The sequence below is a fragment of the Phytophthora cinnamomi genome (assembly GCF_018691715.1).
Source record: "Phytophthora cinnamomi strain GKB4 chromosome Unknown Contig97, whole genome shotgun sequence".
NCBI lineage: Eukaryota > Oomycota > Peronosporomycetes > Peronosporales > Peronosporaceae > Phytophthora > Phytophthora cinnamomi.
This window is the reverse complement of record NW_027151030.1, coordinates 55,226-80,386: the sequence shown is the minus strand read 5'-3', so window position 1 is coordinate 80,386 and position 25,161 is coordinate 55,226. Positions and strand designations below refer to the sequence as shown.

Genomic DNA, 25,161 nt, shown 5'->3' with positions numbered 1-25,161 from the left:
TGCGGGAAGTTACGCATTACAGTTTTCAACACATTAATTGGAAAAAAACTATCAACTAGGATACCAGTAGTGCGCAGGGCGTAGTGCGGCCCAGAAAAGTCGTTCAGCAACTTTGACACGGCTTCGAATCGTCCACACGGACTGCATCCGGAGCGGTACGATATGTCCTTGGCACCTCGCAGCAAGAGATTTACGAACATCTCCAAGCGCTTTTCGCGACTGTACAACATACTCGCGCAAACCGGAGGCGATCCCCACTGTCGGAAAGCGTGACGGGAACACACTTGACTTGGCGATATCTCGTACGCGCGAGCAGTACGGGCACCAGCGCGAGTGTGATTTGTCCTTGGACACCTTCACCACGTCCCCGATGCGCTGACGTAGCATTCGGAACGACGAGTAACGGTGAGCCACCTGGTAGGCACTGCACCCGTTGTCCATTTCGTCCTTGATGTTTTGTTGCCCTTTGGTGATACCCGTCGGTGTACTTTGCACGAACACGTCCACCGCGTACACCGTCACATGCTCTTCTCGGTCGTAGGTCTTCGACATCCGCACCTGGTGAATGCTATTGAGCGCAATAGCCATCTTCGCGCGAGAAAGTTGCGAGATGCCCGTCCTGGTTGAGCAGGCTGGACGTCCCGCTCGTGCGCTCGGTGTCGGAGTCACTGGCAATAATGGGGATGTCGAACTCGTAGTAACCATCGGCTGGGTTCATCGGGTTGGCTTTATGTCTTGCTAGCTGCTTGAGCTGTTGGTGGCAGTTTGCTAATGTCAGTGTGCTTTAGTTAGTTCGCTGGGGCTCCCGGGCAGGACCTGCCGCAGAGCCCTCATATTTGATGATGTGGAAATCGGTCCGAGCCACGACCCCGACTGAAATTTAATTCTTGAGTTTGTCGTTTGATGATGTGGTGGCAAATGATGTGTGTTTACATGCACTGGGCGCCGCCACGGAGTAGACGATGGCACGTCGCTGATATATTGGTCGTGTAAGCAACGCCATTACATGCACTAGTAGTGCTGGGACCGATCCACTGCACACCGAGCAGCTCCAATGGACTAATAAGGTAGAATGAATGGGTTGGCTCAAATTTGACAACAATCCCAGTTTAGGTGCGTTGTAGGTGCTGTGTGTACACAGGCGCGACATCGCCGCCGTGATTCATCTGTGGAGTATCCAGACAAACCATTGATATTGCCTTGGCCGTTTGCAATGTGAAAGAAACAATAAGACACGTCATCAATGCTTGTATCCGTGTAGGACCTGTCAACACTCGTCCCCGGAGCGGTTCGCGCGTCCGTATATTTTCTTAGCCTCAAAAGCAGACTTCAATATTGAGTTTGATGGAGTGTGTACCTTACATAGGTTCAGACACAGTCATGAGTCACCAACTGCAGCCGCGTCAAGTTCATCGACTCGTCCACGGGTTTCCCGCCACGCGTGCCCAACCGCGGACTGGTGGCGACGTACGGGCTGGCGCCAGATCTGCACGCACTTCCACAAACGGCAGCTCGAGAGCTTCCTCAACCAGCTGCTCAAGGCGGCTAAGGACCTGTCGTACCGCACGGGCAGCGGCCACTGCGAGTTCTCGTGGTCTCGCAGATCCTCAACTCGTTCCCTGTCGGCGGAGAGCATGCGCGCAACCGAGAACGTGTGGTGAGCATCGTGCAGCGTCTTCGTTGTCCGAGATAGACTACCTCAGCTAGGACATTCGGCATGGGCTGGTTGATTAATATAGGTGTGGTGTCTGTGTATTTGTGCTGGAGTGCCGGTACTTGCCTGTGGCAATTTCTCGTCCGCCACGACCGAGCGTTGGCTCGTGCGGTGCCGTAGCATGCGGATCGTTTCGATGGGGATCACCTGCTTCAGTCCTGCTTCTGCCGTCGTCGAGAAGACTCCCGCTGCCACCACGACGCACGAGCGGCAACGTGAAGGAGGGTGCTGTCGTCAAACAAACCACACTCGGTTATTCTAGAACGTTGGGGTTTCCGATCTGCCGCCTGCTGCCGCCGCCGCAGTCTCAGTCGGTTCAATGCAGTTGCGACGCGCCAGTGTCGGTGGTAGTGCCACCGCGATTTGCTCCGCCGACATAAGAGTCTTATGATACGAGGCACCTACGACGCCGCCTCAGCAGCGGGAGTAAAGACGACGAGACTCGAAGACCAGTTCCCCGCGGTGCCTGGCTCGATCATGACGCCTGGAGCTGGTCGAACGGTGAAGTTCAGAAGCGCAGCGTGAGCCCTTTCGGCGAATGGCCTTTTTGCTGGGTCGGAAGGAGGGTACGCCGGGTTACGTCCTCTTCGTGAGATCGGCCCGGCCTGGTCACGCGATGACACCGCTGAACCCATATCCGACATTGCGGCGCCTCGGCCAGAAGAGGACTTGCTGCACGGTGGACGCGGTCTGCGCGGCTCGTTCGGCCGGCGCGAGCCGCAGCCGCTGGTCGTGGCCGTGTTCGATGTATGTTCTGGCGCCGTACGGCAGACGCTCAAGCATCGAGACTAGCAAGCCGACAAAACGACAGATACTAGACGCATGTCAAACCGACTGCGGCGTCTTTGTCTTCGATTTGACCGCGCACCAGTATCTCACCCGTGAAAAACTGCCGCGCTCGATGTGACAACCAGTGCTTCTCGCCATACTCATCACCCTACTCCCTTCGGTAAACACGCCGTCCCACGTTGCGTACCCTTCAAGATCACCGACAAGCCAAGACAAGCCAAAACCTCGCCGATTGCGCCCTGGCACACAACCGCAAACGCCGTCGCCAGTGCAAATGAGCGACCGGACGCGACTCGGATCGGGAACTCGATCACAATCGACCAACCAACCAATCGACCTACCACCAATACCGCAGTGGAAGCCGGCCGCCAACGACAATGGACGATGTACACGGACGGCGAGCGAGCGCTCGAGCCGATACGTGGAGCTGCGCGCGCAAGTCCCGCGCCAAGGTGGCCGTGGCGCTCAACAGCGTCCACCACGCAGATGCACGGCGTACGATTGGCCGCGAGGGAACGTGACGGTACGTGCTGGACGTGTTCCTGCAGGCGGCGCCGAGGTTCAGTTCCGTCGGCCGCGCAAGGAGCGCGAACAAGCGGCGGCAGAGCAGGAACGAGCGCGTGCGGCGGAGCTGCGCGAGAGGACGAGCTGCGCGCCGACTACCAGGTGGGAGCACCGCTACTCGGCGTTCCGCACGCTGCGCGAGCGCATCGCGGAGGCGGTGGCGGCGCCCAAGGACAAGTCGCACCCGCAGTGGTGTCCGTACTGCACGCGTGCGGGAGCTCGCGAGCTCGGGCATGTTCCGTCGCGGTTCGAGCCGGCCGCGTATCGCCGTGGGGCTGCACGACGTGGTGCGCAGTCGCACGGAGCGCCTCGAGACGTTCGTGAACCTGCTGCTGCGCGCCGCCAAGGACATTTCGGTACCGCTCCGGCTGCAGTCCGTGCGGGCGGTTCGAGGTGGTGTCGAGGCTGCTGAGCGACTTTATTGGAGCCGCACCTGCGGACGTCGGGCAGCTCGTGGTGACAAGCGAGGCCTGCAGACCAACCGGGGCGGGAAGGCGGGCGAGCAACGCGTCTGCAAGGGTGTCGGAACGAGCACGGGCGGCGGAGAGCCAGCCAAGGTGAAGGAAGGCGTGGCGCGTTAGAGTAGGGCACGGGTCGTGCACTTGGATGTAGTGGCATGGTATTTGGCGTAAACGGTCTTGCAGCGAGCGCCTGGATATTCAAATAAAGGATGGAGCTTTTTCGTGAGTTTTTCTGGTTGCAGTGGTGGCTGCAAGGCTCGGGTTGCGAGCTGTGCTGATGAATTGGTGCCCTACCGTTTGGAGTCACTCCCGGCTAGACAGCAGAAACGCTTTGAAACGCAGGACACCCGGGTCATGCGGATGGCCATGCCGATCGCGCGCCTGATCGGCGATCGGGCCGATCATTTGAGACAGCGTTTCTTTCGTGTTGGCGAGCAGGTGCAGTCAGCATCGGGATGACGGCACGGTATCTCCGCCAGGGCAAGCATGCGAGGCGTTTTAAAAAGCGACTTCGTCCCAATTAGTCGCCCAGCATGACCCAGAAACCGTCTCCTGTCAGTGCCGATCCAAAACAGCAAGAGCGTTTCTTGCGAACACACTGTGGCTCGCAATGCGCATGTTTAAAATTTATCGCCAAGCTGGCAAGCCCGAGTTGATAGGCCTGGAATCTTCCCTGTGCTTTTGCAGCGGATATCCGGGTAAGATTACACCGCACTAATCCCTGCAGCACCAAGTGCAAACCTCAACTCATGCATGAGTAAAGTTGTCGCAAACCTCGCGAAAAAGCTCCATCCTTTATTTGAATATCCAGGCGCTCGCTGCAAGACCGTTTACGCCAAATACCATGCCACTACATCCAAGTGCACGACCCGTGCCCTACTCTAACGCGCCACGCCTTCCTTCACCTTGGCTGGCTCTCCGCCGCCCGTGCTCGTTCCGACACCCTTGCAGACGCGTTGCTCGCCCGCCTTCCCGCCCCGGTTGGTCTGCAGGCCTCGCTTGTCACCACGAGCTGCCCGACGTCCGCAGGTGCGGCTCCGTCAGGAAGTCGCTCAGCAGCCTCGACACCACCTCGAACCGCCCGCACGGACTGCAGCCGGAGCGGTACGAAATGTCCTTGGCGGCGCGCAGCAGCAGGTTCACGAACGTCTCGAGGCGCTCCGTGCGACTGCGCACCACGAAGTCGTGCAGCCCCACGGCGATGGCCACGCGGCCGCGGCTCGGGAACCGCGACGGGAACATGCCCGAGCTCGCGAGCTCCCGCACGCGCGTGCAGTACGGACACCACTGCGGGTGCGACTTGTCCTTGGGCGCCGCCACCGCCTCCGCGATGCGCTCGCGCAGCGTGCGGAACGCCGAGTAGCGGTGCTCCACCTGGTAGTCGGCGCGCAGCTCGTCCCTCTCGCGCAGCTCCCGCCGCACGCGCTCGCTCCTGCTCTGCCGCCGCTTGTTCGCGCCCTTGCTCTTGCTGCTCGCGGCCGACGCCACGGGCAGACCCCTCGGCGCCGCCTGCAGGAACACGTCCAGCACGTAGGCCGTCACGTGGCCCTCGCGGTCGTACGCCGTGCACATCTGCACGTGGTGGACGCTGTTGAGCGCCACGGCCACCTTGGCGCGGGACAGCTGCGAGAGGCGCGCGCCCAGCTCCACCGTGTCCAGGCTCGAGCGCTCGCTCGCCGTGTCCGTGTACACGTCCATCTCGTCCAAGGCGTTGGCGGCCACCATTGCAACTGCGCAGCTAAATGGTAGGTAGGTCGATTGGTTGGCTGGTCGATTGGTGGATCGAGTTCCCGATCCGAGTCGCGTCCGGGTGCTCCTCGATTTGCACTGGCGACGGCGTTTGCGGTTGTGTGCCAGGGCGCAATCGGCGATAGGCTTTGGCTTGTCTTGGCTTGTCGGTGATCTTGAAGGGGTACGCAACGTGGGGACGGCGTGTTTACCGAAGGGAGTAGGGTGGGAGTATGGCGAGAAGCACTGGTTGTCACATCGAGCGCGGCAGTTTTTTTCACGGGTGAGATACCGGTGCGCGGCCGGTAAATCGAAGACAAAGACGCCGCAGTCGGTTTGACATGCGCGTTGAGAGTCTGTCGGTTTTGGTCGGCTTGCTGCAGTCCGAAGCTCGCATCGATGCCGCCGCTACGGCGCCAGCAAGACATACAGGCACGGCCACGACAGCAGGCTGCGGCGCTCGCGCCGGCCGAACGAGCCGCGCAGACCAGGTCCACCGTGCAGCAAGTCCTCTCTCTGGCTTGAGGCGCCGCAATGTGTCGGATATGGGTTCAGCGGTGTGTAATCATCGCGTGACAGAACCGGGCCGATCTCACGAAGAGGACGTAACCCGGCGTACCCCTCCTTCCGACCCAGCAAAAACGGAGCCATTCGCCGAAAAAAGAGGGCTCACGCCAACATGATGCGCTTCTAGAACCACGTTGACCACGAGCGGCTCATGATCGAGCCAGGCACCGCGGGGAACTTGGGTCTTCGGGTCTCCGTCGTCTTTAACTCCCGCCCTGCTACTGAGGCGGCGTCGGTGGTGGTGCCTCGTATCATAAGACTCTTATGTCGGCGGAGCAAATCGCGGTGGCACCCGTACCACCGACACTGGCGCGTCGCACAACTGCATTGAGGCGACCGACCGAGAAGAACTTCGGCGGCGGCAACTCGGAAACCCCAGCGTTCTAGAATAACCGAGTGTGGTTTACTTGACGGCAGTACTCTCCTTCACGTTGTCGCTCGTGGACGTCGTGGTGGCAACGGGAGTCTTCTCACGACGGTAGCAGGGCCCAGGACTGAAGCAGGCGATCCCCATCGAAACGATCCGCATGCACACGGCACCGCACGAGCCAACGCTCGGTCGTGGCGGGACGAGAACAAGCTGCACAGGCAAGTACCGGCACTCCAGCACAAATACACAGACACCACACTGCATATATTAATCAACCAGCCCATGCCGAATGTCCTAACTGAGGTAGTCTATCTCGGACGACGGCGCCGCACGACGCTCACCACACGTTCTCGGTCGCGCGCATGCTCTCCGCCGACAGGAACGAGTTGAGGATCTGCGAGACCACGAGGAACCGCTCGCAGTGGCCGCTGCCCGTGCGGTACGACAGGTCCTTAGCCGCCTTGAGCAGCTGGTTGAGGAAGCTCTCGAGCTGCCGTTTGCGGAAGTGCGTGCAGATCTGGCGCCAGCCCGTGCACGTCGCCACCAGTCCGCGGTTGGGTACGCGCGGCGGGAAGCCTGTGGATGAGTCGATGAACTTGACGCGGCTGCAGTAGGTGCACTGCTGATGATACCTGCTGTCGCCGCGCGCGTTGACGGTTTTCATGATGCGTCTCCGCAGCTCGCGGAACGCCGAGTAGCGGTGCTCCACCTGATACACGGGGCGCTCGAGCTCCCTCTCGAGCCGCAGGCGCTTCTTGCGTTGGCCCTCGGACTCGCCGACGGGCGCGGGCTGGGGGAGACCCTTCTGCACGTAGCGCAGGTAGACGTTCATGACGTAGACGGTGGGGCCGTCCTCGCTTTCGTCGTAGGTGGCGCAGATCTTGACGTGGTGGATCTGGTTGAGCTTCATGGCGAACTTGGCTGTGGACGAGATACACGAGAGGCGACGCAGCCCTGCGTCCAGGCTGCGGCGCGACTGCAGGTCGCTAAGATCATCGCTGTCTTCGGACGAGCTGGCGGTGGTGACGAGGCTGGGCACGCTGCTGCGGCTCTGCAGCTCGGTCGAGAGGAACTGGTCGTCCTCGCTGGCGCTCATGCTGCACTGGGACTTACTTGTGAGGTGCGCAGGAAATTCCGATGTGAGGCTCAGGTGTGATTCGCAGTCTCAAATGGGAGTTAGTTGCGTGTACGGGATCAGCAGAAAGGGCCAAGTTGAAGCTGACAGCCAATGAGATGCCTGATGTGATCGGTATCGTACCGGTGTACCGGTCTTCTTTCGAGGCGATTTCGCCAGTGCTGACGGTTCGTTTACAGCCTGGGCTGAAGCTTGGATCGCTTGCTCGGCAACGGTTGGGCTTCTGGTTCTTCGGATCCCCAGTCTGCTCGGCTCGTAGGCATCTCCAGCCCTTGAGCCGAAAAGCGCGTGCTCACACGGAGCGCAAATCGCGGGGCTCGTGCGGGGCGGCGGGAGGCGTTCATCACTATCGCGAACTGAAGGCGGCCGGTGCCTTTATATCGCCGTCTTCGTCTCATACGCACAAGAACCAACCAACTTCAAACATGAAGAGAACTCGCATTGACGCCGACAGCGAGAGAGAAGACCGCGGCAGGTGAGAGAGGCCGTCCACTACTTTTTGATACGATGAACACACCTTTCGCTGCTTGCGCGCCACCGGTGGTGGTGAAGGCGATCAAAAGGAACGGTCCGGCAGCTGCTGTTGCCGATAGCCTGTCAGCGAGATAAGCTCGTCTCAGCATACCGCCGGCGCGCCAAGGAAAAGTGAAGGCTTTGTTTTGCTGAGACATGGATTTCATTTACGCGTAAATAAACGGTGACAAACGCCTTACTTAAACCGTGGTCAGTCGACTGAGGACAGTCCTCTGCTCGCTCGCGGCGACGGAAGCTCGCGCGCTGCCCTCGGGCTGTGCGAGGAAGCTGTTCATGATCTGCGAGACGGCCAGGAAGCGGCCGCAGTGGACGCTGCCGCTGGTGCGGTACGACATGTCCTTGGAGGCCTTGAGCATCCGGTTCATGAATCGCTCGAGGCGGTGCATCCGAACACGCGCCAGCAACTGGCGCAGCCCCGCGGCGAGCGGCCCACGGTTGGGCACGCGCGGAGGGAAACCCGCGGCGGACTCGGTGGTGCCCACGCGACTGCAGTACGCGCAGAAGCGGAAGTGGTCGTGGTCGTTCACCACGTCCGAGATGCTCTTGACCATGGCGCGGAAGTCCGAGTATCGGTGCTCGACCGTGTAGTCGGGCGTCTGGCCCTGGTACTCGCGGCGCAGACGGCGCCTGCGCTGGTCCAGCGTCTCCATAGTCGGCAAGCCCTTCTGCGTGGTGCGCAGGAACACGCTGACGACGTACACGGTGGCGCCGTCGGCCTCGTACGTGCTGCTGATCTCGACGCGGTAGATCTCGTTGAGCGACATGGCGCACTTGGCCGTCGTCGACAGCTGCGAGAGGCGGCGGCCCGGACTCATGCTCGGGCTCAGCCCGCGCGGCGAGTCGTCCTCGCGCCGCTCGGCGTCGACGTCGGCATCGGACTTGGACGTCAGGCGCAGGCTCATCATGACGGGAGGAAGGCAGGTGGCTTCGGGGTCCAGCGCAGTTTTGATTGTGATGGCCCATCGCGACGAACGCAAAATAAATGGGTCCTTGAAGGCAGCACAGCTAGGCGGCGTGCGGGAGTCTGGCGCAAGAGCGTGTCTTCATGACTGGGGTTATATATGAATGCTGCGCAAGCGTGTATGCTCTGCAGCTTGTAGGCTGTGCAAGCGTCGAAGACTGTGTGGGCCACATGATGGATGACCCGCGCCCTGTCGCAGGAGGGGGGATGGGCGTTTCACTGATTACGAAGGTCAGGATTCGCCCTCTCGCTCCGTCGAGGATCGCCGATTAGGAAGGCGAGGTCATTGCGCGCGTCGAGCGCGAGGAAGGCGAGGTCTCACCAGCAACCAGCAACCAGCGCTATTGCATGCATATGAAAGAGCGAGGCCCTGCCGCGTGGCGGCCGCCGCATATCAGGGCGCATGTTCAACGCAGGCGTTGTGCTTCAAAGCCGCCGGGCTGGCTCTCGGATTTTCCCGGTGGAGTCATCTAGTCTGCGCGCTTGCTCTCGCCGTGATCATGATTCGCGACTTGACTCGCCAGGAGTTCGCTCGGCGCCATCGCCGGCTGGCTGGCTCTTGGCCACTCGATCGTGTGAGGCTCAGCGGCGCTGAGCAGCAACGTATCACATCAGCACATTTGCAGGCGCGAGGAAGCAGTGCGGTGACAGGCCGGTCGTGGCAGAAGCAGGCGCGAGCTCGGCGTTGCAGCCTGCAACTTGCAGGGTATTACACTGTTTGTAGGCGGTCTAGCCTGCGACGCCGAGCCACGTTGCGTGTGTCTCGCACGGTGAGCTCGATCAGCAATGCATCGCCGCCGCGGCAAATAATATGTACACGTATTACAATACCTGTATTTACACCGATTGGCATCGAGTAAGCAGCAGCTTGAAGGAACTCGGCGATCGACGAACAGCTCACAGCGATGTCTTGCGTTGACTCATGATCCTTCTAACTATTATTATAGCTCATATACTAATAGCTAACGTTGTCCACTACACCAGCCGCCTCTGTCTAGCAGCAGCTCAGCGCGGTGGAGCTCAGAGCCGTCCGCTGGTGCGTGTCGGCCAGGAAGTTGTTGAGAAACCCAGACACCGTCGCGTAGCGCTCGCACTGGACGGCGGTGTAGCGGTAGGACACGTCCTTCGCCGCCGCGATCAGCTCGTTGATGAACTTCTGCAGCCCGTGCTTCCTGGAGCGCACGAGCAGCTGTCTCCAGCCCGTGTAGGTCGCCACGGGGCCCTGGCTCGGGTAGCGTGCTGGGAAGTCCCCCGCCGTGACCAGCCACAGCACGCGGCTGCAGTAGGCGCACCACATCGGGTGCGTGTCGCTCTCGCTGGGCGCGCTCACCACGTCCAGGATGCGCTGTCGCAGCAGGCGGAAGGACGAGTAGCGGTGCTCCACCTGGTAGTCGCCCTGCTTGTCGGCCTTCTGGCGCCACGTGAGCTTGCGCTTGCTCTGCGCCGCCACGGGCTTGGGCAACCCCTTCTGCACGTCCTGCAGGAAGACGTCCACCACGTAGACGGTCACCACGGGGCCGCGCTGCTGCTGCTCGCGGGTGTGCGCGGCACGGATGGCGACGCGGCTGATCTGGTTCAGCGAGACGGCGGACTTGGCGCTGCTGGACAGCTGCGACAGCGACTGCGACTGCGACTGCGAGAGGCGGCGCCCCAGGTCCGTGTCGAGGCTGCGGCGCTCGCCGTCGTCGCTCCGCTCGGCGTCGCTCTCGGGCCGCATCTTGGTGCGCTGCACGCTTGCCCTTGTGAAATGCCCTGAGGCGGGGCGGAACTTCAGAATGCGTGCTGTTTATGTTCGTCTGGTTGAAGCTACATGTAGGTTGAAACCTAGACTGAAACCTAGGACTGGAGCCGAGAAACCGGTTTACCGGTGCGGATTGCTCGTTTGACAGCGGCCCTCCGTTAAGAGGTAAACACATCTTGAGCATCTTTTTGTTTTGCGCGCCGCTTGATGACCAAGGGCTAGAGCTCATAGTAGTGAGCACCTGTCTTGGTCCTCGCCTTGTTGCAGCTAGCGACCTCCAGGGCTGCTTCAGTGGGGTGCTTGTAGTGGATCCTTCTTCTTCTTCCTTATGTTCTTCTCCGTGGCAAATAGTCAACCCATTTGAGCAAAGAGACGTCACGTAGCTTTCCATTTTGTCGCAACTCGCAGGTTTAAAAAAGTTACCGTACTCGCCTACGAGGTCACGCTACCATGTCTCCCCACTGGCGTCAGCTCCAGCAGGAAGGCCTGCAGCAGCTGCGAGACCGTGGCGAAGCGCTGGCACTGCGCGTTGCCGTGGCGGTAGGACTCGTCCTTGGCGGCGGCCAGCAGCTCGTTGAGGAAGAGCTCCAGCTTGTGCTTGCGGCTGCACGTGACGAGGCGGTGCCAGCCCGTGTAGGTGGCGACGACGCCCCGGTTCGGCAGCCGCGACGGGAAGCCGCCGTACGTCACGAGCCACAGCACGCGGCAGCAGTACGAGCACCACACGGGGTGCATCAGGTCGTCCGCGACGTCCACGACCTCGCAGATCTGGCGGCGCAGCGCGCGGAAGTCCGAGTAGCGGCGCTGCACCTGGCACTCGGGCCGCTCGCGGTCCTGCTCGTGCAGCAGCCGCCGCTTGCGCGCGCGCACGCTCTCGCTGGCCTTGGCGGCGGGCAGCCCCTTCTGCGAGCGCTGCAGATGCACGTCCACCACGTACACGGTGGCGCCGCCCAGCTCGGGGCTGTCGAACATGCCGCGGATGGCCACGCGCTGGATCTCGTTGAGCGCCACGGCGAACTTGGCGCTGTCCGAGAGCTGCGACAGGCGGCGCCCCAGCTCCGCGTCCAGGCTGCGGCGCGGCTCGCTGTCCTCAATGGCGAGCGTCGGGCCCATAGTCTTCCTCACAATAGCCGGTGACTTAATTAACCCGCTAGACTTGATGCGCTTGTCCGGTGCGGCGCGAGTTCAGTTGTGAGTGAGCGTCAGCTTGAAGCAGTTGAAGCTGATGGTCATCGGTACAAAACCGGTAGCAACTGCGACAACCGCCAATCACAGCGAGGTCTAGTTAAACGACATAATGCGTCACTCCAAGTACTTCGCCGCTGGCGACGACGAGTCTCGACCGCCTGCGTCCAGCGACCGGCGCGGCGTGCTGCTGCCTGCGTTGCGGTCGCGCAAGCGCAAGCAGCGAGAGGCGGAGGAAAATGCGACGGCGAGTTCCGGCCGGGGCTCGCAGCAGCTCACCGCCATGGAGAAGCAGGTCGTGACGCTGCGCAGAGCTCACCCGGACACGCTGCTACTGTTCGAGTGCGGTTACCGCATGCGGATCTTTGCCGAGGACGCCGAGGTAGCCATGTATCCACTGTGAAAAAAATCTGTTTGCTAGGATTGCAAGTATGGACGTGTACTAAAATTTGTTAATTGTGCAATGCAATGGAATGGAATGAGTGGCGGTAGAATGCTGCTGCGGTGCTGGGGATCCGCGCGCAGCGACACAAGCAGTTCGTGGAGGCGTCGGTGCCCGTGCACCGGACGTTGTTCCATGCTCGACGGCTAGTGCACGCCGGCTTCAAAGTGGGGGTCGTGCGGCAAACGGACTCCGTTGCTATGCGTGCAGCGTCCAAGACGCCAGGTGCGCAGCGCAAACCTCTGGAACGGTGAGATGCAACAGAGGCGGAAGTGACGAGTTTTGGGGTTGGCGGAAGGCTAATGAGGTGAAATGGATTGCAGGTGTGTGGCGGAAATTTACACGCGCGCGACGATTCCTGACGTGGATGAAGGTGGTGACGACAGCGACGACAGCAACGAGGAGGAAGACACTCGCACGAGGTTCATTGCGTGCATTGTAGAGGCGACTGTCCACTCGAAACCTTTCTTCTCCCAGTCGATGCATGAAGTTGACGAAGAGACGAAGCGGAGTCAGGTGCATTTCGTTGTGCTCACGCATGTGGTCTCCCTCCTGTTGACATTGACAACGACAATAATGCCGACATTATTTTGGTAGACATTCTCAGAGGAGGTGCAAATTGGAGTCTTTGTACACGACGTTCACACTGGGGAAACCAAGTTCGATGAGTTTGAAGACGGTGAGGGTGCGCAAGTGGCGTGTGTTGATGCTGAAAATGAGCTGACTTTGTTGTGGTGAAACGGGTGTTTAGATGGTAAGCGCCAACGCTTACAGCGTACACTGGAATCCCTCGATCCAGTTGAATTTGTGCTCCCTGTGGGTCGGCTCAGCGCGTACACGGAGCAACTGCTGGAAAGTTTTGTAACAGCACAGAGTGATTCAAGTGCTGTCATGAACGACACCTTTGGCGAGGAAATTCTGCAATCCTGTATCCGAGTCGAAAGGATACCTAACGAGTTCTTTGAGTTCTCGCTGGCTAAAGAAACGTTTGCCGGCGTATTTCGTGAGTCGGAGTCGGAGTATACAAGCGCGGTCACCTGTCCGAGCCTGCCGAAGCTTTGCATGTGTTGTTTTGGAGGAATGTGGAAATATTTAGCTTCTCTCGATATGGTGAAGACTCTCGTCGCACCTAACTACTCGAGCTTGGCCAGCCCCACGGCAGCATTTACAGGGCAATTTTACCTCCCCGCTGAAGCTCATCGGGACCTCGATCTTTTCGTGAACTCGGTACGTGTTGTGCAATCTGCATGCTTACTCCAACGAACTGCGTAGTCCTAACTTCTATGGTGTGATTATCATTATGTAGACGACTAAACGCGCCGTAGGATCCTTGTTATCAACACTGAACCACACGAAAACCAATGCCGGTGCCAGAAAACTTCGCGATTGGGTACACACTCCGCTTGGCTCTATCCCAGAGATCATGGAACGACAAAAGACAATCGAGAGTTTGGCATTTCCTGCTGGGTCGCTATCAACAGAATCACTACCGCATCGAATTGCGTACGAAGAGTTGACAACGACAATATTGCCCCGCTCCAAGCACCTACTGAAATACCTTCAGCAGGTCCATCTTGGAAAAGCGACCCCCAACCAAACTGTAGGTGCGCTCCAGATTCTGCACGATCTCGAAGGGTATATCAAGGAACTCAATGACATGCTTGCTTCATCCCCAGATAATTCACGCGCTACTGAGAACAGAGACCCGTCTACTCTTCTGGAGAGGCTCCTCGGAAGCTACCCACTGCTCGATGCACGCCTCGCAGACCTTCTCAATGAAATTGATGTCAAAGGCGCAAAACGAAACGATGTCGAAGATACTATGCAGAAACGCCTTCGTAGGAAGCCATCACATGCTAGCAAGTACCAAGAACTCACTCATGAACTCGAGACGCTGGAGAGAGAGTACGACGCAATTTTAGTATACTGCCGAAGTATCCTCAACAGCCCGTCACTGGAATACGCTACGTTTCGAGGTGGAGCGCTAAATGACATTCACCATTTGATTGAAGTGAGCCGCAGCGATCTCCACGCGGTGCCGCACGACTGGCTCGTCGTGAACTCCACCAAGAAATTGGTTCGATTCCATCCCAAAGAAATCATACGACTTCATGTGCAAGAGGAGTATGTGAAGGAACAGAAAGATCAAATGATTCGATCCCTCTGGAGACAATTTGTTGGTGATGTCGATAGCCAGGTGTATGTGGTGGGAATGAACTGTGTTGAGATTCTGGCGAATCTGGATGCGCTGTGTTCGCTGGCAACGGTAGCTCAGAGCTATCCGAACTACACCCGGCCTGAGTTTGTCGACGATGAAAACCCAACACTCGAGATCATTGATGGTCGTCACCCCATTATTGAGATGCTGCTGGAAGGGTCCTCCTACATCAGTAATTCAGTGTTAATGTCAAGTAGCGCGGAGTCGCCAGGATCTTTGCTTGTGGTTTCTGGCCCAAACATGGGCGGCAAGACTAGTCTGCTCCGCATGTGTGCGTTGGTGGTGATCCTAGCTCAAATGGGTTCCTTCGTTCCTGCCTCAAATGTGCGGTTGTCCGTATTTGACGGCGTTTATACGCTCATGCACCGCAGCACAACCACTCTGATTCCTCAAAGTCGCATTTCCCCAGCGTCTGCCCAAGAGCTGACAGCACTGGGCTCAATTTCGCGTAATGCAACTAAGAGGTCGCTAGTTCTCATCGACGAGATCGGGTTTGGCATGGCAACTCACTACGCCGAAGCGGTGGGTGTGGCTCAAATGCTGTACTTCGTCGAGACTGTGGGGTGCCAAGTTGTGTTCGCGACGCACCTGACAACATCGATCCAAAAGCTGCAGGATCGCCTGGGCGACAAATGCCAAACGAAGCAGCTAGAGTATCACTTCTACAACAGTGGTGAGGAAGCGAGGGATGTGGTGACATTTCACTACGTGCTGAAGGATGGCATTGCGAGTGACAGCTTCGCTATTGAGACGGCGAGGCGCGCTGGCATTGCGCCGAATATACTGGAGCGCGCTCAGGTTTTACGAGGAAGTCTATAGGAGGCGATATCCTCCTGCAGGGCAAGAGATTTCTTGCGTATTTGATGCTCGACTGGTCTCACACTAATGGAGAATATTCAAGTCCTTCGCTGTTGTCAATACTTCGGAATGCCTGTCTTGAGGTGTATCAAGTAGTCGAGATACTGGTTGAGCTTAGTCATTGAGGCGTGCTCGAACGCTGTGTCGGAGTTCACAAAGTATTTCACGAAATCATGGTTGCATCGCGGCTGGATATTCCTAAGTGCAGCAATCTAATTCAAGTAATTAATCACCCGAGATCATATCGACACCGGCAATCATGCCAGCGTCGGAGTGGCCCAGGATATGGCAATGTGCTGCCACAATGCCAGTGTAGTCTTCAGGGCGGAAGCGGATCGTGACGTTACCTGGCGTAGGCACGGAAATGACGTCACGCCAGTCGCCGATCTCATAGTCAACACCATGGCCGTGGCTCATGTCCACAATCTGGAAAGCGTTCGTGTGGAGGTGGAACGGGTGGTTCTTCAACGTCACTTCGCCGCTTTCGTCCCTCCTATTGATGATGACCCACTCCTGCACACGTCCAAGCGTCATGGTGCGGATGCTGGTACCGTCAAAGAGTGCGTGGTTGATGTAGTACGGCTTGTAGAAGAAGCCATCCTTCATCTCCGGATCGCCCATCGTGAACTCAAACTCGAAAGGCAACGGGTCCATTCCGGCGCGGTCCTCAGCAGACAAATCCAGCAAACTCTTCGACGGTCCATAAAGCTCCGAAGGTGGTGGCACTGCGACGATAAGAGGCTCGTCCAGCGACTCACCCTGAACATGGACGAAAGCCAGCACTCCAGAGTAGAGGTCCGAGTGGTTGCCCATGAAGCTATGTAGCTTGGGGTCCTTGACAGATTGAATCGGGCGCAACTCCTCCGGACCACCCTCTGCAGTCGGCTCGCAGTTCAGGACGAGGTCAACTCGGGCACCAGGCAATAGGATCACGGTCTCCATCGGCCGTGGTTTCGGCATATACAGCCCGTCGCTCGCAGCCAGCATAATGGAGCAGCCGGGCACCTGCACCTCCAACGAGGCCGTGCCACCGGCGTGCAGTACACGGAGCAGTACATTTTCGTGCGGTTTCACCACAATCTTGGGCAGGTACTGGCCGTTCACCGAGAAGTACTGCGCGATAGGCGGGATCTGAGGCTTCTCCTGGGACGCGTCCATCTCTCCCAGCAGCTCCTTGGACAGCTTCGCGTTTCTGATGGGGCGCTCCAGCTCCTGCACGTCCGGATACAGCTCGCGCACCTGCGCGTCCAGCTTCGTTTTGCCCGTGTACGTGAGCTGCATGTCCAGCGTGCTGTGCGACGCCTTGGCCGCATCCGCCAGGGACGTCATGATCCCGCCGCTAAACTTGAACTCCTGCAGCACGACCACGTGCCTCTGCCTGATGGCCGCGTACTGCATGGGCACCGAGGCCGGGTCGTCCTCCACCACGATGGGGCCGACCATGCCTCCGCCCATCTGCAGGAACACGGAGCCGTGGAAGTGCGGGTGGTAGTGGAACAGCCCGCGCGGGTGGTTCAGCGGCACGTGCAGGCGCGTGTCCGCGCTCTCCCCAGGGGGCACGATGCGGAACACGTTGTCCTCCGTGCCCGTGGGGTCCACGTGCATGCCGTGGAAGTGCAGGTTGGTGTTGTTGGGCTCGTGCATGGTGTTGGGCGTCCAGGGCCCGGGCACATTGGGGCCCAGGCTGTTAACCAGGTGGATATTGAGCACGTCGCCCGGCTTCAAGAGCAGCAAAGGGCCGGGCACGCTGTCCTCGTACGCGCGCGTGTAGAAGGCGATGGGTCCGTTGTCTACGAGCTTCTGGGCTACAGTGAGCGTGGTGTTGAGCTCTCCATTGGCGGACGCCCTCGTCTCGAGCGCCTGCAGCTGCGGCAGCTGCTGCAGCACGCGGCCCAGCAGCTCCGCGCGCGTGGGAGGCGCGCCGGCCTGCGCGCGCAGACGCTGCGGCTTGTCCTGGTGCGCGTAGGACACGAGCAGCAGCAGCACGAAGCCCAGAGCCACCACCGCAGTGCAGGCCACGTTGCGGCGCAGACGCAGCGTCTGCGTCTGCAGCTGGCGCGCGCCGCGCCGCAGGAACACGTCGCTGTCCTTGGCGTCGTCGTCCTCGGGGTCCTCGGGCTGCTCGTCCGCGCGCTTGGACTCGCAGAACACGCCGGTGCCGTAGCCGACGCTCCCGCTGCTGCTGGGGGGGCGCGGCGCCGCCGAGCGCTTGCGGCTGCCGTCGCCGGACGCCGTCGGGATGGCCATCGGCTCAGGAATCTTGGAGTGGCCCCATAGACCCGCGCGTCATACCGGTACGGCAGGGAAGGCGAGTCGGAACAGAGGTGGCCTTGGGCCAATAGAACGGCGGGACGCTGGACGGATGTAAAGGACACTACTGTACCGCACCGTACCGGTACACCGGTAAATACGGACAATTTGGGTCAATTATTTTCGGCGTTGTTTACGTAGCATGGGGAGTTTAACAATGGGCTGGCCACGATGGTCGGCCGGTGACCGAGGCGTCTGCGTGAATTTGTAATGCGTTCCTCCGTGTTAAATACTTAGCATTAAAACCTTCTCCATACACTTCTCTTGTTCTTCTTTTTGTTCTTGTTCTTGTTCTTCTTCAGTTTTCGTCGTCACGCCGGGTCGGCACGAAAAAAAAAAAAAACTGTTGCTGGCCGCCGCGGATCACGAGAAGAAGGACTCGCCGGTCTGTTCGGACAGGAAGCGCTTGACGAGCGCCGGGATGATGTGGTAGCCGCGCAGCGACCTCGGGCAGGTCGTGTAGTCCTCGCGCGCCACGTGCACGAGCTCGTTGATGAAGGTGCTGAGGATGAGCTTGCGCTCCTCGGTGGTGGTCGTGAACTTGACCTTGAGACTAGGTTTGCACGGCGCCACGTGCAGGAAGTCCAGCAGGCCGGCGCAGTAGGCGCACGTCCGGCACTTGGGGTGGTGCTTGCGCGCGATGTGCGCCACGTTCGAGCGCAGCCGCGCGAAGCTCGAGTAGCGCTGCTCGATCTGGTAGTCCGGCCCGCGGTTCTGCGGCTCGCGGTCCGCCAGCCGCTTGAGCTGCGCCGGCTGCCCCACCGAGAGCGAGCGGCTGCGGCTGCCGCGTGTGGAGGGCAGCCCCTTTTGCTGGCGGTGGCGGTACACGTCCAGCACGAAGTAGACGACACCTTCCTCGCGCTCGATGACCTCGTGGATGGCCACGAACTCGATGCGCGCCAGGAACAGGCGGATCTCCGTGGCGCGCGACACCTGCTGCGGGTACATCATGACGGGCGCCAGCTCCAGCTCCCGCAGCAGCAGCGCTTCCGACGCCATCGGACTCATCTGCTCGGCTGCATCCGTTTCGGTGGTCTCGGTTGTCGTCGTTGCCGCCTTTTGCTCCTTATTGCTGGTCTGCGGCGACGGTGCTGGTGGTTGCGCGGTCGCTCTCATTGTGGCCAAGTCCTGCTCGCCCTCGTCCTCCTCGTCGCCGACCTTCGCCATGACAAGCGCCGTTATGCACCTAGGAGCTTTGGGCTAAAACTGAAGTGAGACACAGTTCCGGACTGACCTCGGATCCGGCCGTAAACACCTCTGATAATGAATAGAAATTGGAAAGTGAGTATGATACTAGCTTCCGGATTGACTCGACGGTTGCGTCGTAGGTTGTAGTTGTGTATGGACATATATCGTTATACAAAGGTTCCGTGGTACTGCGTATAGTGATGCAGCGTGGGTTCTTTATTTCGGGTTCAAAGTCAAGCGAGATGCCTGACATGTATCAAGGCCGATGGATTTGATGCTTTGCCTGCGGTTCTCGATGACAAGTCTCACTGGGACGGCTAGCGACAAGCAACGAGCTGTATCAACGTCTTTCAGAGACCTCGCATCCACCAACACATGTTGTTTAAAGGTCACCCATCCGACTGACCGGCAAGTCATGATTGCAGTCTTGATGGTAGCTACCGCGGGTCTACGTCTTTGTGTAACCACGTAGACGAGGATGCAGCGCAGCGCGCCTCGGGTGTAGTCGCCATAACCGCAACAAATATACATAGTGATAGCAGTCGACGTTCTCTTGGTGAGTCGCGGGTACAGATACCACCCACAAACTGCAAGAGGTGGACCTTCCAAGTCCCTGCAGGATATGATATAATGAAAGGGTATTAGTGATTGAAGGGGCTAAATTCCTCAAATCAAGATGTCGCGCCGGAGGAGTTTTTTTTTTCTTCCTTCTCGCCAGGAAAGACCACTCCGCTCTTCCGAAAGCAGATTTTGATGGTTTCCTTGGTGACACCAGCCCACGCATCCTCGATCCACCTCATCCGCTGTAGCTGGTCCGCGAAAAAAGATGTCTTCTTCTCCGGTATTGTCCAGTCGAGCATTGTCTCGTCGGCTCGATCGCACGCCAACTCAATGTTCATCTCCCGATAATCGCTTTTGAAACCGCTATGGTGCCTGTACCGAGATATGGTGGAGTCGGCAGGAGGGTCTGGCAGCGAGAACTCGTGCTGGGCCCAGAGCGCAAGTTGGGGGAGCTTCAAAGTGGGGTTGCAGCGGCGATCATGCATTTCTGCTGAATAGTTAGCCACATGCCCTAGGTTTGCTTCTGTTTCTGGATGCATGTCATGGTGTGCGCCGCGACGTCTTGGGTGTCGCTGGCCCAGCGTGATGCTGGTATAAGATCTGGTTTGAAGTGCGCCATGTTTTTGGCGGGATGACAAATGCAAGAATACTGTATGTCTGTATGTAGACCACACAGGCGGTACTTCAACGTGATGGGCACTTACCTCTTAACAACGATTGTCCTGAAACCACGATTATGCAAGGTATAAGCTGTATGCTGTTTGCAGCTTGATGGCAGACAAGTAAGACACCGGCGCTGATATCCTGGCTTACTAGACATCTCGTACTTGAGTAAACTTAATTTATAGAGTAGTCTGACCCTCTGTAGTAGCTAAGTTAGTTCTCTCAGCAAAGCTGAGAGCTACCGGAGGCTTACATTGAAGTACCGTGTTTAGAAATGGTTACCGGCAATCCTTGTGAAAAATGGAGGGTCAAGAAGAGTGTTATCGGAGAACCTTCAGGCGGACATGGAGCTGCTCAGAGACACATAAAGTGAGAAAAAGGAAGATCTACATCGGCTTCTTTTTTTACTTCATTGTACGCATGAAGTGTAATATACTTCGGGCGTAACTTCTATTCTAATTCGAGTTTTGATATGGTGAAGAGCGCCAGAGGAAGCCAAGACGCCGCGCTTTCGCTCTGTACTCGTCACTGAAAAGCCTCAAAGACACGATAGTGATACTTTTGACAAAATTCCTCTCATATCCATACTGTATGTACTGCCGAGCTGATAAATGCCGTCCTTTGTGAGCTTGATACACGTGTAAAGCGATGTATACACGCTGTATATCGATCGCAACAGCATTTCAGCTGATAGACCTCGCGCGCAAAGCGTGGCACATGCCAACTTCAATCTGTAGACGGATACACAAGCATGGACATCCGATTCCATCTCTTTCCGAGTACAGTGTGTACCGCGACAGCGTACAAAACAGGGGGGTATTCATTCGACTTAATCCCCCACGATACTAGCATTCTCTACAACTCTAACACTTACTCGCAGTCGAGCACCACGCGGTTGCGGAGCTGTCCGGCGGCCATGCGTTTGAAAACGTCCGGCAGGTTCGTGAGCGGCTCCACGCTGTACGTGGTCTTGACGTGGCCCTCGACCACCATGTCCAGCGCCTCGATGGCGTCCTGGCGGCTGGCGACGTACGAGCCGATAATGCGGAACTCGAACGGGATGATGAGACCCACCGGGGCGACGATAGCAGCGCCAGTCGGCACACCAACAGCAACGAGCGTGCCGTGCGGGCGCAGGAACATGAGAGCGTCCTTGTAGGCGGCCGTCGAGTCGGCCACCACAACGGTGGCGTGGCCGCCGCGTCCGCCCGTTGCAGCGCGGACCTGCTCGATCACGTTGCCCTCCTTGAAGTCGATGAAGTCCTTGATGCCGTACGACTCGATCAGCTTGCGCTTGTCGTCGCCGGTGTCAATGGCTACCACCTTGTAGCCCATGGCGCGGGCGTACTGGCAAGCCAGGTGGCCCAGGCCGCCACCAGCGCCGGGAATGACAACGTACTCGCCAGGCGAGCCGCCGATCTGCTTAAGTGCCTTGTGCACCGTCATACCGGCGCACAGAATGGGAGCCGCGGCCGACAGGACCAGGCCCGACGGAATGGGGGTCACGTGGTCGGCGAACGACACGCACCACTGCTGGAACGAGCCGTGGCAGGTCAATCCGTGCACGCCAGCGGACGGGCACGTGGTCTCGTGGCCCTTGCGGCAGTCCTCGCAGCCCAGACACGTGTGCGCGAGCCATTTGACGCCAACCGCATCGCCAATTTTGAGGTTCGTGCGGGTGTGTTCACCGATGGCGGCGATGTAGCCGGCGCCTTCGTGGCCGCCGATCATGGGGAACTGCTTCGGGAGCGGCGGGCCCTCGCCTTCCCACACCGACAGGTCCGAGTGGCACACGCCCGTGTAGGCGATGCGGATGAGCACCTCACCAGGCTTGAGGTCCTCGGGCTGCACCACCGGCCAGTCCTTGCGCACTTGCAGCGGGGCGTTGTCGGCCTCGTAGATGATGGCGGTCTGCGTCTTGGGGATGTTGTAGCTCGACTGCGACTTCATGGTACAGTATCTGCTCGAGATCTGCTGCTGGAGAGCTGGTGAATTCGCGAATGCAGACACGCTGGAGTGAGTGTTGCGGCGTGGAGGCCAATGGATGGAGCCCCGGATGGTACTCGCTCTGCTGGGTTGTCAAGGATCCCACAGCGGCTAAAAAGAGACGTTCGGGCGTGCCCGCCACGGCATGGCAGCGTCTCTGCTGGATAGGATCAGCGGATGGGCTGCGGTACCGCACATGGAGGGGGCTGGAGCCGCAGATGGCTCCGCTCGCTTCGCCATGCTGCGGTCGCGTTCAAGTCAAACAAGAGCCACCTGCGAGCCGCGCTGTCGCGCCCTCTCCCCATCTGCGCCGAGAAGACATGAGATCTAAAGCAAGAGTCCTTACTTGTAAACTAACATGAACTGAAGGGCTGATTCTTAAAACAATGGTATTGATGCAGAACTGAGGGGATATGGGAACTGCAGCTATCCCTATCGTTTGAGCCTTAAAGCGCGCACGTGTTGCTGGCATTAATATTGCCCCAATAGCATATAAATAGCTCGAGGATAAGTATAGGTTACCACTTTCACTCAGGGCACGAGGAAAGCAAGATTCACGTATGGCCAGGTTGGGTCAACAGCAGTAAAAGTGAGTTAGGGCTGTTGCGTCACCAGCGCATTTATTACTCGGTTTAATACCCAGCCCGGAGCCAGAACTTTCGATGCCTGTAGCTCGAAAATGGACAGGTTGTCGTCGGTGGGCAAACTTCGCACCTGTATTAGTGAGCAAATGGTGCACCCTTGTGGTAAACGAGCGTACTAACTCGGCCACAACGAGCCTTGCGGTAGTCCGGCTTATCTGGATGATTATAGTTTTCTTCGGATATTGCCAGGATATTGCGTAAGAATATGAGATTGTTATAAGAAGTAAATAAATTCATGTAATCTCGGGGAAGATGCTATCTAGCTTTATGTATTAATACAAACTATTATGCAGAATTGTTGATTTGTTTGTTTGTTTGTTGTTGCAATTTCAAAGGGCCTACAAATTTTGTAGGCGTGGAATTGATAAACAGCTGGTACCGTTATGAGCAACGGCATGCAACTCAATATCTTCGTTTTAGCTTTCACGTGTTTGGTTAGAATCACAGAGAGCTGTTTTAGATATAAGGTTTTCTCATCTGCGCCGAAAAATGGATAGACTTACTCGCTGCAACTATCATATCAGAAGACAATATGCCCGTATAGCTTTCGTTCGCGCGCCCCGCATTGACTGTGGGCCAAAGCCATTGACACGCGTCGACGCGTGAGCCGAGCCTGTCAACACATCACGAGCGGCCATGCTTGTTTGATGGAGGAAGCGACGGGCCCAGCAAATCCTGGCGTGTCAGCTTTTGGTAGCATCCCTCTCAAATGACAAGGAGCGCGTGCACACGTCCACCCAGCGCAACGATTCCCATGCCAAACACTTCGGCAGCCAAAGCTTGGCATGGTCGCCTTAAGGGGTAGGTGAGAGTGGTCGAGATCCACTGCAGTGGGTAGAGGCGCGCTGCTGTCAGTGAACTTTGCCCGCGAAAGCAGACACGTTGCAGTTGAAGTGAAATGTCGGAGTGAATGCGTGAGCGATGGTACAGTACAGTCTTCAACTGCGGCAGCGTTCTCGCTAGTACACCTACGAACATACTCCAGAAGATAGGAATACATGTACACAGAGATTCCACGGTGTATGCGCTCTTGACCTGGCCATCCGCTGCCAAGTCGACCGCCTCGATTGCGTCCTGGCGACTGCCCACTAGGAACCAACGGTGCGGAACTCCAAACGAAATCAAGCGCACTCAAGTCGCGAGAGAGGGGTAGCCGATTACTGTACGTTTGATAGGTTCGTTCAGCCGCGTGCACGCAAACTTTGTCAATGCACTCGAGCATCTTGTGTGTGGATGATTCCCCCCCCCCCCCCCAGAGGTCTCTAACCAGCACCAGCATTGGCCTGGCAAAGCCACGCAGTGTGCTGGCGCCGCCTTCAATGCGTATCGACCGCCAGCCTGGCGGTCGATACGCGTTGAAGTTGCCCTCGACTTGTTCATGGCCACTAAGCAGGGTCCTCCTTGAAGCGTATTGCCGCCCTCGGGCAGAAAACGATGGTCAATGAACCTGCCAGACTTCCCGTGCGTCGGCTCTCTCACCGAGGTCCTGGGCAAATTCACTTCATCGCCATTCCCATTTTGAGATTCGCCACCCCCCCCCCCCCCGAGCACTGTGATCAATGCTGCGTGTGGTCTCCCGTCTTGTGCAGCCTTCCAGGCGTGCGACGCAGCTCACGTCCAAGTCCCTCACCGGATCGGTCTTCACCCACGGATTCCAATGCCGTTGCGGTTCATGTTCGTCTCGATATTTCTCGGTGCAGTCGCAGTCTCACTACGGCATCCCCAAGACGCAGACGGCCATCATGTACGAGGTTGAAGGTGCTCCGCTTCATGTGCGCAATGACTGGCCAGTAGTGCAACCTCAAGACCTCAAGACCGGCGAGATTCTAGTGCGTATGGCGTACAGCGGCGTGTGCCACTCAGACGTGCTCATCTGGGAAGGTGCCGGGCTCCGGTCGGCAAGAAGATGCCGCTGGTCGGTGGTCACGAAGGCACGGGCTATGTGGCGGCTATCGCCAAGAACACCAGGACCAGTCTCAAAATCGGAGACCCTGTGGGCGTCAAGTGGCTAGCGAACTCCTGCCTCGGTTGCGAGGACTGCCGCAAGGGCCACGAAACTACGTGCGAGAGCGTCATCATGCACGGCTACACTGTCGACGGGTCCTTCCAGCAGTGGTGTGTGTCGTACGCAGACCATGTCACGCCGATCCCCAACGGCTACGATATGGCCGCGGCCGCGCCGTTGCTGTGTGCTGGGGTGACGGTGTATTCCGCTCTCAAGGAGATCAACGGAGTCCCTGGCGAGTACGTCGTGATCCCCGGTGCAGGTGGCGGCCTCTGTTGCAACCTGCAAGACAAGCACAGCTCTACGATGATTTACAGCCACTGGCAGCTGTATACTTCTGCTCGCTGGGTGAGATGTTTGGTTGCGCACGCTTACTTCGTCCGAATGAAGGACAGACTACAAGTACAGCGAACTTACCACCCATTACTGCATATCACACAAGAGGGGACTCCTAGGGGATAGCCCTAGTGCATGTAGAGCTCACGCTCCAACTTCTTTCTCATTCTCAATTCTACCAACTCAATAACAACCAGTCTC

General features: G+C 58.2%; 12 protein-coding genes across 12 annotated transcripts; 3 read left to right on the top strand and 9 right to left on the bottom strand.

Annotated features, from left to right (window-relative positions):
* Positions 1-51: 51 nt before the first annotated feature.
* Positions 52-588, bottom strand: IUM83_19956 (Phox homologous domain; the record flags this gene model as incomplete). The annotated part of the gene is made up of 1 exon (XM_067945027.1): positions 52-588. The coding sequence occupies one exon, from the start codon at positions 586-588 to the stop codon at positions 52-54; it is 537 nt and encodes a 178-aa protein (XP_067783701.1).
* A 2,712-nt stretch (positions 589-3,300) lies between these two features.
* Positions 3,301-3,648, top strand: IUM83_19955 (uncharacterized protein; the record flags this gene model as incomplete). The annotated part of the gene is made up of 1 exon (XM_067945026.1): positions 3,301-3,648. The coding sequence occupies one exon, from the start codon at positions 3,301-3,303 to the stop codon at positions 3,646-3,648; it is 348 nt and encodes a 115-aa protein (XP_067783694.1).
* An 882-nt stretch (positions 3,649-4,530) lies between these two features.
* IUM83_19954 (Phox homologous domain) lies at positions 4,531-5,253 on the bottom strand (the record flags this gene model as incomplete). Its single annotated transcript, XM_067945025.1, has 1 exon — positions 4,531-5,253. One exon carries the CDS (start codon positions 5,251-5,253, stop codon positions 4,531-4,533), a length of 723 nt encoding a protein of 240 aa, XP_067783702.1.
* Positions 5,254-6,530: 1,277 nt separating this feature from the next.
* On the bottom strand, positions 6,531-7,289 carry IUM83_19953 (Tartrate-resistant acid phosphatase type 5; the record flags this gene model as incomplete). The annotated part of the gene is made up of 1 exon (XM_067945024.1): positions 6,531-7,289. The coding sequence occupies one exon, from the start codon at positions 7,287-7,289 to the stop codon at positions 6,531-6,533; it is 759 nt and encodes a 252-aa protein (XP_067783693.1).
* A 752-nt stretch (positions 7,290-8,041) lies between these two features.
* On the bottom strand, positions 8,042-8,767 carry IUM83_19952 (uncharacterized protein; the record flags this gene model as incomplete). The annotated part of the gene is made up of 1 exon (XM_067945023.1): positions 8,042-8,767. One exon carries the CDS (start codon positions 8,765-8,767, stop codon positions 8,042-8,044), a length of 726 nt encoding a protein of 241 aa, XP_067783698.1.
* Positions 8,768-9,817: 1,050 nt separating this feature from the next.
* IUM83_19951 (uncharacterized protein) lies at positions 9,818-10,540 on the bottom strand (the record flags this gene model as incomplete). Its single annotated transcript, XM_067945022.1, has 1 exon — positions 9,818-10,540. One exon carries the CDS (start codon positions 10,538-10,540, stop codon positions 9,818-9,820), a length of 723 nt encoding a protein of 240 aa, XP_067783700.1.
* Positions 10,541-10,996: 456 nt separating this feature from the next.
* Positions 10,997-11,677, bottom strand: IUM83_19950 (uncharacterized protein; the record flags this gene model as incomplete). Its single annotated transcript, XM_067945021.1, has 1 exon — positions 10,997-11,677. One exon carries the CDS (start codon positions 11,675-11,677, stop codon positions 10,997-10,999), a length of 681 nt encoding a protein of 226 aa, XP_067783699.1.
* A 184-nt stretch (positions 11,678-11,861) lies between these two features.
* Positions 11,862-15,228, top strand: IUM83_19949 (putative DNA mismatch repair protein Msh3; the record flags this gene model as incomplete). Its single annotated transcript, XM_067945020.1, has 9 exons — positions 11,862-12,131; positions 12,242-12,441; positions 12,515-12,707; positions 12,789-12,870; positions 12,943-13,194; positions 13,288-13,418; positions 13,498-13,791; positions 13,868-14,096; positions 14,204-15,228. The coding sequence occupies 9 exons, from the start codon at positions 11,862-11,864 to the stop codon at positions 15,226-15,228; spliced, it is 2,676 nt and encodes an 891-aa protein (XP_067783697.1).
* Positions 15,229-15,465: 237 nt separating this feature from the next.
* On the bottom strand, positions 15,466-17,514 carry IUM83_19948 (multicopper oxidase; the record flags this gene model as incomplete). The annotated part of the gene is made up of 2 exons (XM_067945019.1): positions 15,466-15,479; positions 15,615-17,514. The coding sequence occupies 2 exons, from the start codon at positions 17,512-17,514 to the stop codon at positions 15,466-15,468; spliced, it is 1,914 nt and encodes a 637-aa protein (XP_067783696.1).
* Positions 17,515-17,940: 426 nt separating this feature from the next.
* On the bottom strand, positions 17,941-18,744 carry IUM83_19947 (uncharacterized protein; the record flags this gene model as incomplete). The annotated part of the gene is made up of 1 exon (XM_067945018.1): positions 17,941-18,744. The coding sequence occupies one exon, from the start codon at positions 18,742-18,744 to the stop codon at positions 17,941-17,943; it is 804 nt and encodes a 267-aa protein (XP_067783691.1).
* Positions 18,745-20,859: 2,115 nt separating this feature from the next.
* On the bottom strand, positions 20,860-21,939 carry IUM83_19946 (alcohol dehydrogenase; the record flags this gene model as incomplete). The annotated part of the gene is made up of 1 exon (XM_067945017.1): positions 20,860-21,939. One exon carries the CDS (start codon positions 21,937-21,939, stop codon positions 20,860-20,862), a length of 1,080 nt encoding a protein of 359 aa, XP_067783692.1.
* A 2,239-nt stretch (positions 21,940-24,178) lies between these two features.
* Positions 24,179-24,863, top strand: IUM83_19945 (putative alcohol dehydrogenase; the record flags this gene model as incomplete). Its single annotated transcript, XM_067945016.1, has 2 exons — positions 24,179-24,363; positions 24,483-24,863. Coding segments are annotated over 2 exons (566 nt in total), but the record flags the coding sequence as incomplete, so codon positions are not given.
* Positions 24,864-25,161: the final 298 nt, after the last annotated feature.